Raw genomic sequence first — 14,219 nt, forward strand, 5'->3', positions numbered from 1 at the left:
TCTGTATGTAGGAAAATACAAAAGTCGTTTAAATTATTTCCGATTACTTTGGCTTACATTGTACAAGCAATAGGACTGATGAAAAATGAGTTCCATAAACATATCTTTATATATATATAGCTTACTTATATTTTGAGTTACGTTTCTTATCATTGAACTAATTACTCTACAATGTTTCTTTGCGGTTGTGAATGGGGTACCGTCATCTTAGGGTCTAGCTCGATGTTGACTGAATGGCAAAATGGCGGTAGTGTCAAACTAACTGAGCTAAGTTAGCACAGCCACAAGCTATGGATAGATCATTATGTAGTTGGTAAAACAGTCGATTGGCAATAACCAACCAATGGAAAACCTAGCACGCCTTTCCAGTCACTTGATATAATTATATATGTGCAAATATAGCGAATGAACCCAATTTAAGAAACAATGAATGTATACGGTTTGATTGTCGGGTGCCTTTCGGCTCAGTTGCCGATCAACGGCCTAAAGCATCCACATTAGCGACGCCGCATAAAAAATATGCTTTAAATTATGTTTCTTTACTCAGTTACGGCCGTTATGTGGTCGTGGTCAATTCCCGAGGCTTTGATTATACGTAGCACGAAAAAACATTCTCGAAAAATGTACTACCAATTGACAGGCTAGCAAATCAGCTGTCTGCTGCGAAATACTCGTAGTAAAAAATATTTACTCAAAAATGCTGTTACTGTTATTTTGACACTCAGAAGCGCGCCACTTTGATCTGCCTCGTAATTGCTTTTTTTTTTTTCTTCTCAATATTTTAATTCTTAATGTTTATATTGAACAGTCACCAGGTCAATGATATAATACTGTTGATTCGGTTTGATGTATTTACCGAAATAAAGTGTCAAACGACGATTTTTAGTAAGCAATTTTAGAAGTTATACATAGGGCATGGCAGGTTGACTCGATCATCTTTTTGGTTGTATTCTTGCTTACCATGAGCACCAGTTATCATACGATAGTACAACGCCAACGGTTCGAACGTTAACAGCAATAGTTGACACAATCATATCCTTTACCAGGTGCGCTGACCGTTAAACAGATCATTTCTCCTATATAATGTATAATTCCTATATAATTAACAATAAGTTCTGAAGTGCAAATGCATCGAAGAAACGGATATCTCATATTTATGACATATAATTTAGACGGTATCTCTGATATCGTGCGCAGTTGGCCTGAAAATGCGTCTAGTCGTTGGAAACATGCTTGTCATGAAGCATAGCATCGTTTTACTTCATTGCTACTATTTCGTCAGGTGGCATTGCTTCGAGTGCTATCAACGACACATATTACGTAGTATATGTGACTTCAAAGAAAGTTATTTTTTTATTTTTCTTATCTCAAAATATAGACGTTCATCAAGTGGAGGTATTCTTCAAGTGTGCATTGAGCTGTGGGTGGCCTTCCACTTGATGGTGCCTCGGGAATACGCGTCGATGTCAACAAAGATGCAGAACCAATGAAGCCCATGCTTATATTGACGTTTGGCTCACTAGTAGTTGGCTGTACACTGTACATAGTTGGATTCTGTTTCGGATGTCGAGGATAGAAGTAGAAACTACTCCAGTACGAAGAGAGCGATGAGCGACGAGGTATTTTGTAAAAATAATTGTCTTCAGAATAGTTAGATATTTACAATATTAGAACATCCCTTTTCAGCTACACATGAATTCGTGTGTGCAGGACCGCTTTCCTCTGACAAGAAGTGATTGAATCTGCTGCAGGAACTGCAAAGTGCGTTTTAGCTACGCGAGACACGTACCCAAACGTTTTAGAAATTTGATGAATCGATGCGTAGCTGAGAATGGCCATCTTGCTGTTGTCGACATCGTGCATGTCTGGATGAATACACGATCCAGTTTGGTAATCACTAACCGAATAGATCATTTCTGTGGTTAGAAGCCAATTTTCAAAGCCCATAGTACCTACTAGATAAGTTTAAAGGCTTGCCTTAAATTACGCGGGGAATTTTCATTACCACCACGATTCAAACTAATCCTTTCCGAGCCAAAGGTGATTCTAGAGTAGGTTATACATTTCTTCTTCTTCCTAAAGATAACTAATAGTTTTCAAATTCGCCGATAAGGTCGTATATACATGAATCACTCACAGCCGTAAAGGTAGCAAAATAAAACAACCAGCTGCAGCGCATATGATACAATACGAGTGAGCTTTAGCAAATGGCCGTAAAAGAACGGCCATCTGGTCGGGAGCGACTTCAAAACGACCGCACCAAAAACAACTGAATATATTTGCATACGTCTTTCTTAAATACAAACTTTATACGTTCAAGATTCTGCATAAATTAACTGACCTTCTTCGTGACAGTTACTCGCTTCGCTCAGTTTTTTGCTACTTTTTTGCATACATCCAGCCCTGTCTCTGAAACGCGACAAGGATGTTTTTCTTAAGTTTGTGTACCAGCTGTATATCGTTGAAAGCCAAGAATTTTAGACTATCCACGAAAGGAATTTACATACCAAAGAAACTACTATGTGGAGCGTCATGTAAGCCGGAGGAACCATTTGTCCTTTTTTTTCCGTCAAAGTTATAAACTTTATTTTCCCTAGGATATGACCTTAGATTTTGTTGCCCCTCAAATCATTAGAAAAAGGTTCACAAGACATATGGTTTAAGCAAAACGGTCCATCCCTCAGCCTACCAGATAACGTCGCTGCTTTATTAAAAGATCGCTTCGGCACGTGGTCGATCTTCAGACAAGGTGACCTCGAATGCCCCCACCTCCCACATCATGTAATAGAGAGCTGGATATTATTGATGGGCGCATACCAGATTTTGCTACAAATAACAGAACTACGCGAAACTAACCTTGGCCTTAAAATACGTTTAGAGTTAGAAATACACGTTAATTTTGATCATAACTTTGGACCAGGATTTTTTGTACAAAAAAAGGATTCGATATTCGGTCAAAAACTAATATTCATCGACACGATAAACCTTGTTTCCTTTTTAGTGATCTAAGATACGCTCAAATTGCTCTCAATAAATATGAAATTAACACAAAAATGTATGCAAATGTCCCTCCTCCTTGACAAACTTAAAACTTTGTCTCTTCCTCAATGGCCAACATCGGAGTCCCGGTTTTCATTGTTGAGAAAAGTCACTAGCGAAAATGAAATTGCAGGCAGACAGGCCAACTGGACGCCCGAATCAGCAAAAAAAAAAAAAAAATCATGCATGCGATACTGACATTGAGAGATAGGACCATTAGATTACGTCTCATCAACACAAATCATACTACAACCGTAAAGAATAACACTAAGAGTTCTCAAGGCCTTCCACAAAGCTATGTTTCTCTATTTTGTTTTGCAGGACCACCATTAGGAACTCTATCAGCTCAAAACAAACTGTACTCTATGCTCGGGTTCGAACCTGGACCACAACGCGTTTCGAAGGTTAATGTGCAGAGACGTTGTCCGATAAGAAGAAATCAATATCTATTATCAAAGCATCTCTTGACTGGTCTCGCTGCGTATTTCGATAGTGCCAGACGTAAGTTACGACGCGGAAAACCATTCGATCGTCGAGAAACTTATCCTTAGTAGATACTATCAATTTTTTGTCAACTTTATATAATCTAACGAGTTTTAATGTGACTGCTAACAAAATTAGCAAGGAGAACGTAAGAACGACTTTCATCTATTTAAACCCGCCCTTTTGTCAATGTCTAAATCGGCAAAATATCTCCCGACATTTTCCCGATTTAGACATTGCTGATTATACGTTCGGTGTGGGAGAGTTGTGTTTCAAAAAGTTACCACGCTCGCTTTGACTCTTACGTGGTATATCTTGCCACTTTATGCATCTGAAAGCACCACTTGGCGGTAAGAATAGACGATAAGTGGTTCTAACTAACTGCAAAATCAATAAATTACTGAAGTGCGAATTCTAGAGGATTTTGGCTTCGAATAAAAAAGAAGATCGACTTGTACGTGAAGCGTTCCATACGACCAACAGCTCATTCGTACGCTGTCATTTTTCATCGAAGACGAGCATTTTTTGTTAGGGTGTAGGTGTGCATGCGCCTTGTGTAATTACGTTACTTAATGTCTCAAAGTCAATCAGCAATAGATGCCTGTAAAATCTAGATAAACGGATTTTCATCCCTAATAAACTAGGGCAAAATGTCTGTCGCATGTTGTACATCGCATTTATATAGGTAGCTAACATATATAATTTAACATATCTAATATGTTATTCGAAACTCGTATAAAGCCTCGCGTGTGTGGAAGTGTGGCTAGCATTTGAAGCAGGAAAACCTCAAGAGCATAACGCTGCAGGTGCTAGTTATACATTTCCGAAACTAAAAGACACAAAATATTAGCTGTCTTCGCGCTAATTTGCATAATACTTTTTATTGCAAAGTGCCGGCTTGGCGTACGTACTTTTTCGGATAAGCCAGGCTTTTAATTCGTGCGTGTCAATCTCCCATCCCCCGTGTTCTGTACACTAAATCCTTTCTGGAAGTTTTAGGACAAGCCACCTTCAAAATTAAGCCTTTATTTATGGCTTTATTTCAAAATACCTTTATGGCTAATTGTTTTTTGCCCCGTTAACTACAACGGTGCTAGAGAAAGTTTTAGGACCTAAAATGCGCTTACCTGGCTACTGACATAGGAATCCATTTTTAAAGTAAATGCCTCTTATCGTATCCAAAACTACAAAGTCTCGATCACTTTTGTTAGTATCTATATGATATGTATGTTTGTAGATCACCTTTTCTAAATGTACAGTTGTCTATAAAGCATAGCATTGTTCTCTAGCTTACTTGGCATCGTTAAAAGAATCTTTGCGGCAGTTTCTACTCTTGTCCACACATGAAGGCCACCTGAAGGCTCACTACTAAACTCTTTGCACACCTGCGGTCCTCCCGAAGAAGAACTTCTCTTGATGAGCGCTCTTACTCTACAGCTTTTCCATGTCTAGAAGATGTAGACTTACAGGTGGCAACAGAATTTTAGGAGAGAGTCTGGGGCTGAGGGATTCCCGAGCCTGTGATTGAGTGCGAGAGTCAAATCAACCCTTTCCCTCGTCGACTCGGAGCTTAAGGTACGATAGCCAAAGTTTCTAGCTGAGTCACTGCCCGACGTGACACGTTGTCAACATGACGCTTTATTCAATCTATTCAAACCAGTTTTTTCCATAGTTATACAAACGCCACAGCCCCGCTCCAATAAGGCACAAGAAGCGTGTCCTTTAGTATGCCATGCATAAGACATATATATATAAATTTCAATATTTAAAAGCTTGAACAACTATTGCTTGAAACAAATCGAAACGAAGGAACTGACGAAATGTTTGACTTGAGGAAAAATGCTCTAACTTTGGTGTGTCTACCATTTGAAAGCACCTTTGTATTGATTGTCATCAATTCCAATGCAACCTTAACAAATAGTAGGCCACATTCGATATCTTTTTAATTTCTAAGCCACATTAAGAAATCCCCTAATTGTAGTTGTATGGAGCGGACAGACACAATTTTTGCTAACGAGGTTCTAGCCCTAAAACGGATACTTCAACAGTCAAGTATCTATGAACTAGGCGAACTTCTGAGGTTACCTTACACACCCACACACACTCATTCAGAATCTGGCCTACTTTTGGCATATGCATATATATCAGAGAACCCATACAATTCTCAGAATATTCTTAGTGACTGACGGTAATCTGCTGAAGGAAAATTTATACCAGTTGCGCTTTCTGGGTTACTCTTGTTCATTTTTGCGGGAGTCTAACGCTCACCCTTCTAAACTAAGTGTTAAAGGTTTAAGAGGACGTCCCCGGTACTGAGCATATTAAAGCAGAACGCAAAACGCTTGATCTATTTCTAAACTAAGCCCATCTAGCAACAATAAGGGGGCACTGTCACGACTTCGAAAATTGCTCAACCAATTAACTAGAAGAAGCAAAGCCTGCTTGTTTTCAAACAATTCGCTAATATTGTCACAGCTCAGAGTCTCACCGCTGCCTTGAGTTGAGACATTCGTCTCGCAGGCTCTTGTCGGTCGAAGCTTGCTTCTATCATCTTATTGCGTTTCCTTTCTACATTTAATTTACTACTTATGATATCACTGAATCTGAGAAAGGCGACTAGTTGATGGTCAGCAAGTACGACCTCGTTTCTCTCGCATGATCGATGTATGCTGCCCAAATCTATCGATAAGTATGCATAAAACCCCATATTTCCTATTTGTCTTACAAATCCTCCAAATCTAAGAACGGATTATGCTACAGGGACCGTACACAATAACATCTACAGCAAACACGTATGTCCATCGATAATTTTAACTAACGAAAACGATAGTCAGCTAAGCATATAGAGATAATAGCATCTCCGATGCATCTCAGTAGGTTTTATTTAGCATATTCATATATATTTCTATATATTTAGAAGAGCGCAGATTGACTCCTAATAGAATGCTAATGCCAAGTACTGTTTCAAGTGATGATAGTAGATGCTAAAAAAAATAGTTTCGCGTATATGTAATGTTTACTATCACATAGATTACAAAAAACCTCAATTTTGTCACAGTCGCCTGCTGACACTAGAGTTTCATATAGATATTTGGTATAAATTGAATAAATAAAATGTCTTGCATAGTAAAAAAAAGTACTAGATATTGGGGTGTCAGGAGTTATTTAGTAGGCATGGCAGAAAATATAACTTTCAAATTATAGAGAGTAGAACCTAGAATTTTCGTTAAACGTGCTCCCTTCTATTATTTGCACGCTGAATTCAGTGTCCTGAAAGTTTGTCAATAGCTGCGTGTGTTTTTTTTAACCTACTGCATCAAATTCAGTTATGTCTCTCTTTGATGCAGAAAAACAATTAAAGCCGGCCGGATCTGAATTTAAAGAAGATGGTCCTTTTTTTAGTCTGCGTTTTTTCAGTTCGGGCCATGCCTGAAACGTGGCGATGAGAACGTATGTTATTGTCGGAGAATTACTCTGTGTACTGTCGAATTCTGCTTAACAATTTAGGAGGTTTTTTTAGAGATCCCATATATTTAATGGCCTTGACTATTTCATCTTCGGGGAACATCTCGTGCCAAGAAATGCCTCCTATATTTATTGCAAATATGAGCCTGCTCCAACAGCCGAATCTCTGCGGTATTACAACCGAAGTTGTCTCAATCCTATTGTCCCGTTTGATCCTTGGTGGGCAGCGCAGCTCCAGACGCAATACTGCTACTAATAGTTCCAAACCTTTTTCTGTCAGCCTTTAGGCCAGTTCGTAAAAGACGTAATACTGTTTTTTGTTATTATCTTCATGAGTGTCGTTATAGTTTGATAATACGAATATGGATAAAACGTAACGCCCATGCTGTTTTGTTCAAAAACTTCTAGAATCACAGCCACTTGCTGTTCCTCCTGAAATATAGCCAGTCTTTTCTGAGATCTTTGACTTCGCAATGTTTGCTCTTAAAATTATCACAAATAGCAAACTATTGTTCTGTTGGAAGCCTTTTTGCCAAATAGCTTTAACAATCGTTGGTGGACTTCACTAGAGCTCTCATGTCCCGAAAACGGAAACCCAATTATTGAAGGTTGATTTTTAGAACTAAATGGTATATACTTGGCTACTATTCAGTGCCACTCGATTAGTTAATGATCCTAAATTGAAAACAAAAGTGAAAAAAACACTTCTTTCAACTGTTCTCTACTAAAATGGAGTCTAGTTTAAGAGTTATATAAAATTATACACCCGCTAAATAGTTCCGGACAAGGTAATACGATATATATATATATTTATGTTGATCTCTGCTTTGTTCTTCTATAAGTAAACTCTCGTCCAACCAACGGGTATAAAGTGTCATGATATGTATGAAACACAAGCAGGGCCTGTACGACATGGATGAAATTTACGATCTACTAAGTTTTATTTGCTAATATCCAATTTATCGCTTGCTGCAAATTAAACCATGTGATGAACATGAAAACAGGATCTGAATATACGTTAATTAGGAAATATCTTCTTTCGGATAATATAATTAATAAAAAGTACAAATTGTTTTTAATCAGGTTCTTTCTAAACGCTTGCTAACATTTCGCAGATGTGAAGAGTGAAGGGATATTTCTTCTAACCATGATGATAATATGTGCCATGTTTCAAATGTATGTTCTGTATCGTTCATACCGCGTATATATATATATATATATATATTTATATATATATATATATATTTATATATATTAGTTTAATGAATAAATGAATTCGTAATGCAGATTCAATGCAAACGTCGCGTGATCAGCCACCGATAGAAACAACTTAAGAAACCTTAGCTATTCGTATCGGGATCACTTTTAGTATTATGCAGACAATCAAGAGGTGCTGTAAGATAAAATCTATATAAATGCTTCGAATTTGGCACTGCTGTTTAGCATTGAAACAATTTGGCTGGGCTCCAATTATAAATCGAAATGTATCCATTTCCAGTGCGGTCACTTGCTAATCTTACGAACGTGATGAGGTCCTACGGCAGAGGCATGAAAAAATACATTTTCTTTTGAGGGCACAATGTACCCCTATTATGTTTACTATGGGAAGAGTTTTTTATAGTTTCGAGTAGAATTAAATGAACAAAATGTATAGTTTTAAGCGGCTTGGACTTTTCCCCTTTCCGCCTCTTCTAGAACCTTTTTGAATGCTCCCAGTTTGCTTCCTAAAAACATACTATGTGTGTAAGAAGAATCCCTTCCGTCTCTCTTCCTATTTAAGTTAGGATGTTTCCAAACATTTTCTTTATTGTAAGACAACCTGACTCACTGTATTCAGCGACTTCAATCTATTTAGCAGTTCAAGGAGATCCCTTTACTGCTCCTTAGACGCAACTGCTCCAGCGGAGAAGGATGCTAGTTGCCGTTTTCACGATGGAAAAGGCCAAAGCCAGCACAAAACCATGCGCTATAAAATCGAAGTCGGGTGTTTAATAGCACTTTGAATATGCAGCTTCATTCTAATAGGAGGTGCTTGCTTCTGGTGGACCAACTCGTTTCGCCGCGTAGAGAACGCCAGAATTAATCGACTACGGGAGCCATAGGAAACGACGCAGGAACCTGGGCGCTATCTCTGCAAGGTGGGATAGAATAGTTTCTAGAGGACCTGTTTAGGTTACTCTCTATGCCAATCTCGATTTTATATCTAGCACTGATCCGCCATCGACATCTTGAAGTCCCTGCTGTTTCTTTCTCGAAGTGAACTCTGTACCCTGGCAAACGAACTCTATGCTTTTCGAATATTTTCAAAAAATTGCTGTAGTTAATCGAAACGCTTCAGAAGAGAAATCAAGTACGATATAAGTTTGTTCAGAAAAGTTATGAACTTCGTTTAATGTCGTAAAAGAAAATGCTAATTATGGAGCTAGAATTTTTCGTTTTTTGTTAAACTGGATCGAAATTCATACATAAGCATTAATTTCTTAAGTATTGCTGCAGTTTCACAAGAGTGAGGGTCCTTCTTTCGAGACGACGGTGGCCCTGTTAAGTGTACAACTTTGACTTTAGAACTATAGAATTAACTTAAACTTGCAACAATAATAATAATTACAATAATGGTAATAATAAAATACAACAATTATCGGATACAAAATTGTGACTGAAATATCAACACAGATAATACGGAAACAATTTTAACTTACTACTACGGTGGTATTTTTCATACCAATTTTCCATATTGTATTGCTTATATGTATGTGCCTGAAGGCAGACATATATATTATGTGGGTTATATGCTTTAAAATAAGAGGCTTGAATCGATCAAATCATTACTGACGAAGCAGAAGTGGCTCCTGCGGCCTTGTTTTTCGAGCTTCGCACTACCTATGGTTCATTCCGGATTCCATGGTGTGCTGACCTAACGTACACTGGCTTCAGATGTTCCTTCGTATGCATCGGGAAAGAAAATCTAAGCTATTAGCCATTATATATACATAAGTATAGCCAGTATAAGAAGTATAGCCAGATATTAGTTTTACGCGCGTTTACATCGACGGCATCTTTCGGCGGCAAAATAGATGCATCTGGTCGTCGTTCATCTTATAGGTAAAGAAATTGCTTAACGCGTGCATGTTGTAACGTGCACACAGACTTGTTAGATGTTTGTGGGCTTCTCCAGTGGACCCGAGCCGTCAGTGCGCCACGAAAACGACGACACGGCGGATTTATTTTGAGACGATTGAGCGAGTCGTCCAATATAGTTATTGCTAAAACTACGTAGTAATTGAGCCTTTCCATCACGCATTAACAACCCAGTTTTAAGGCAGGTTTGGGCGGCTTTTTCCGCACCACTTTGATGATATCTTGAACAAGAACTTTAGTACTTATTATACAAATTGAAAAGTGGAGCTAACATGAATCATTTCCTTACTAGGGCAATGCCTTAATCAATAGGCCAATGTACGATTATTCTTTTTACCCTTCTCATGCATATCTTCATACGAGCGATTTATCAAGGGCGGTTTCCGGTCTACGTGGGCTGGCGGAAGGATACAGATGCAAAATTATCGTTTAGCTTTTAAATAAATATCGTTTGTTACCGTGAACAGTTTCCGCAGGTAACAATGTATAACTTAATAATAACAATAATAATAGTAACACCCTCGGTACTGCTTCTGATAATGCTAACGTACATTGATGTACCTAAATGTTCAACTCCTATTTTTGTATATTTTGTATTATCCCACGTTTGATGTCGTGTATCGTTGTTAGGCATTCCATTGGACGGCCGACTTCCAGACCGAAACGAAAAATGCGCGGATCACAACGTCTCCCCAGGATTAACAAACACCATCTGCCTGTTATTATGCATCTAACGGTTAGGTTATATAGTTGAAAAGTCTGAAAATCATGGACAAATGAACTCTAAAGGGGAATTTTAAAATAGAACGGCTGAAACAAAGCATATCAAACAAAGGATGTAAACAGGCCATCAAAAAACACAACAGGAACAGATCGTTTGGAATATCACTCATCTCAGTTACCAGCAAACCCCTATGCAGAACTGCTCAGAAAAGCTCCAATTATGATACGTTGCTTGTTCAGTTTAATTTGCCGCCAACATATGAATGATAGCCTGTGTTTCATAGATCCTATTCTTTCCAATGCCTTAACACTTAGTCGACATCGCACTTCGTTTTTTCCCACGAGTACGAGCGAAGTGGCCTTTGATTCAAATATTGGCGGCAACGTTTACGTAAGTCGCACACTGATGTATTCAATACCGTTCTGACCGAACATGCTTCAGCACCTTCCCAGAAGCTCTCCCGGAAACCTGTAGAGATATGAATGCGGAGTAAAGCCTCTATACAGACGAACCATAAAGAAACGCGCGGACAAAGAACGATCTCGCCGTTTTCTTAGTCCTCCGATACAGTCATTTTCTCAGCTACGTAGACACTTGCCGAGGCAACGTTAGACGGAAAATTCCTGAGAAAAAGTTTTTCGTTTTCTAAATTTCGTTTGTTAAACTATCAGCCGGCACACTTTGTGCAGTATTCTTTCCCCTATCGTACGGTTAGCCGATTATCATTACTGTTTCTAAGAGGCTATTATGTAGACTGGAATGAGCATTTTGAGAAATTTTCTTACTTATTGCAATATACTAAAATAAGTACATTTCGAAATCAGGGAAAGACATCCTCCTGGATTATATCGGTCTCACAGATAACATAAGACTTGTTAGCGCTAACTATCGAAATTATTTTAAAGGTTTTATGTTACAGAATCGTATAGTTCTTAAAAGGTGTATAAATTTAATTATCGCGATGTTTAACATTTTGAGAGACTGAATAGCGACTTTTGGGACAATGGTTAGGGGTTGATGAAACCCTGGTGCACATAACAACAGAACACGTAATGCTGAATGTACATCGTATGTGCTTATGGCTATAATAAGCGGATTCAGAAAGATATGAAAAGGTCAATTAAAGGTCTGCAGGACCTAGGACTATATAAACTGTCTTCGTAATAGTGCTTCTTTTCATGGTGACGGCCAACTTCCTGAACCAGTATTCGATAGTAACATTTATTATATCCATATAAACAGCGCAATAGGTTCATTTGCTTTGTGTTTATCAGCTAAAATTGCTTGTTGTGACAGCTTGAGCTATAATATTCACTGAGGCAAAAATAGAATAATTTTCCCTTTTAGGGACGTCTATTGTCCCATAGGTGGCGAAATTGAATGCTGTACAGAACTCGAGATGGATATAGTCACACGGGAACCGTGAACTCGAAGATGCCCTAAACGAATGGGCGTTAGAGAGGCGACAGGCCTTTTCCATGTTTGATATGTACCACACGATACTTAGATCATTCAGTCGAATTGCTTTGAAAGTGTAGGTTCAATAGAATGCATTGAAACTATGCCGCTGGATTGTCGAATTGCTATCTTGAGTCATAAGACCGATTTTCCACTATGGCTAAATGCATAAAAACTACAACGGATTTTCTGTGGTGCTTCTATAAATCAGAGTCTAATAAAAGTCTATTAGTAATTGCGTTAATGGAAAGCACATATTATGAAAAAAAAACATAAACAACCTCTATCCATTGAGCTGCACGTATGGCTTAATGTCTCGACTATTGACATAGACAGTCGATTTTAAACGATCATAAATACAAAAATAAACAAACGTATTACACAAAGGGTGGTAGAACTTAAAGGCTTCTTGAAGGACAATATTGAGGGATGCAGCACGGTGTATTTGGTGGTGGATTGGATTTCTTGACGATACGATTTTTTTTCATAAAAAGAATAAGTAAGTTTCATAACATGCGTAAGACCTGCTTAATTTACTACTTTATTCCCTGGTCGAATTTATCGGGCCACAAATCGGGTGAAGAAAAAGCCGACCGCAGTATGGCATAGTGTATTCTTTTCTTGACAGATTCGCTTAGAATTCTGCGCGTACTACTACCCTATCGAGTTATGTCAGATAACAGAAGGTAGAAGTAATTTTATATTCATGTACACGCGTTAGGAACAGTGTAGGCTAGATAGGCCAAAATCTACTTAACGCTGCTATTAGGAAAACATACAAGAAAGGAAAATTCTGCTGGCGTGTTTGTCCGTCATTTTTATTCCTTGGCCTAAAAGGGTCCTAATTAAGTAGCTTGAAGAAAATATCAATCAAAAACACTTACAACCTTGATCCATTTAGCCCTATAACATGACGTAGGATAATATAGGCCACTAAAAATTTTCCGCGAAACAGTCAACCATTCAATAATGCTAGAGCATAAACATCTGTCTTTTGAAAAAACATGGGCAGTTGTGGCAAGCTTCCTGTGTTCACATTTCGTCGGTCATAGGTACTTTTAAATGGCCCAAACACGGTTGAGACCAGAAATTGTGTCTGTCTTGAAAAATTAAAGCTGGTAGTAACGATAAGCGCGTCGATTTACCAATTTCAAATTAGGTTTCCTGAACTATCGCGATCGACCATCATTTTAAGGTAAATGATTATCGATGGCGGACCGTAATTCATGGCCACGATTATCCAAAATGTAACGCATGTCTCAGTGATATTGTCCGGCCTGTGCGATGGTCTATGCGAACGTGGTTATTAAAATTTCGTTTACATGCGACGACAGCCTGAATGCTCACAGCGTCAACGTAGCGCATCAAGAACGTTTTTCTTAACATATATAGTCGCATACTCACTAGGCCAAACCGTATCTTTAAGCTAACTCGGTTCCTTTAATTTTTCTGTCGAACCAACTAGCAAACAACGACACATAGTTGTTTCGTTTCTTATATTCAGTATACTGCTATATTTGGAGCTTTACGTTCGATATCGCAAAAAAATCACATATCTCAACGTTACTTCTTCCTTAACACACGGTTAGTTGAGGCCATCGCTGTTCTGAACTTCTATTATGACTTTTATCAATGTTATTTGTAGTTTAATTAGTCCCCTTATTATAACTATGGCTACAGGTTTTCTCACGGTAACAACAGTTCCCTTCTAGTTCAATCGCTATCCTGTATATATCCGCGCGCTCAAACGCACTACTCGATTTTAGGCATGCCCACAAGCACAGCAATAGATGAATCCGGAGTTGGAAGCTTTATGAAATGGTGGAAATGAGTGGGTTGGCCTATGGGGGTAAAGTTGTTCACTCAAAATCAGTAAAAATGTGTAACAGAACACACGTAGCATTGTCGGAGC

At 38.4% G+C, this 14,219-nt stretch overlaps 2 protein-coding genes across 10 annotated transcripts in view; one reads left to right on the forward strand and one right to left on the reverse strand.

Moving 5' to 3' along the window:
* The window catches only part of LOC111252322 (vasoactive intestinal polypeptide receptor 2-like), a 105,056-nt gene that overhangs the window by 48,570 nt on the left and 42,267 nt on the right, over window positions 1-14,219 (reverse strand). Inside the window, exon 1 of one of the 9 annotated variants that reach the window (XM_022810027.2) lies at window positions 4,650-4,688. The exons of the other annotated variants lie outside the window; for them this stretch is intronic. Coding sequence (XP_022665762.1) covers window positions 4,650-4,673 — 24 coding nt within the window. The 5' untranslated portion in view covers window positions 4,674-4,688. Of the gene's footprint in view, window positions 1-4,649; window positions 4,689-14,219 lie in introns of those variants that run through there. 9 annotated transcript variants of the gene reach the window in all.
* The window catches only part of LOC111252580 (cytochrome P450 302a1, mitochondrial-like), a 57,370-nt gene that overhangs the window by 28,994 nt on the left and 14,157 nt on the right, over window positions 1-14,219 (forward strand). The window contains exon 3 of the mRNA XM_086978000.1: window positions 3,361-3,540. Coding sequence (XP_086834126.1) covers window positions 3,361-3,540 — 180 coding nt within the window. The remainder of the gene's footprint in view (window positions 1-3,360; window positions 3,541-14,219) is intronic.

The sequence above is a fragment of the Varroa destructor genome, unplaced genomic scaffold (assembly GCF_002443255.2).
Source record: "Varroa destructor unplaced genomic scaffold, Vdes_3.0 BEIS01000001.1, whole genome shotgun sequence".
Taxonomy (NCBI): domain Eukaryota; kingdom Metazoa; phylum Arthropoda; class Arachnida; order Mesostigmata; family Varroidae; genus Varroa; species Varroa destructor.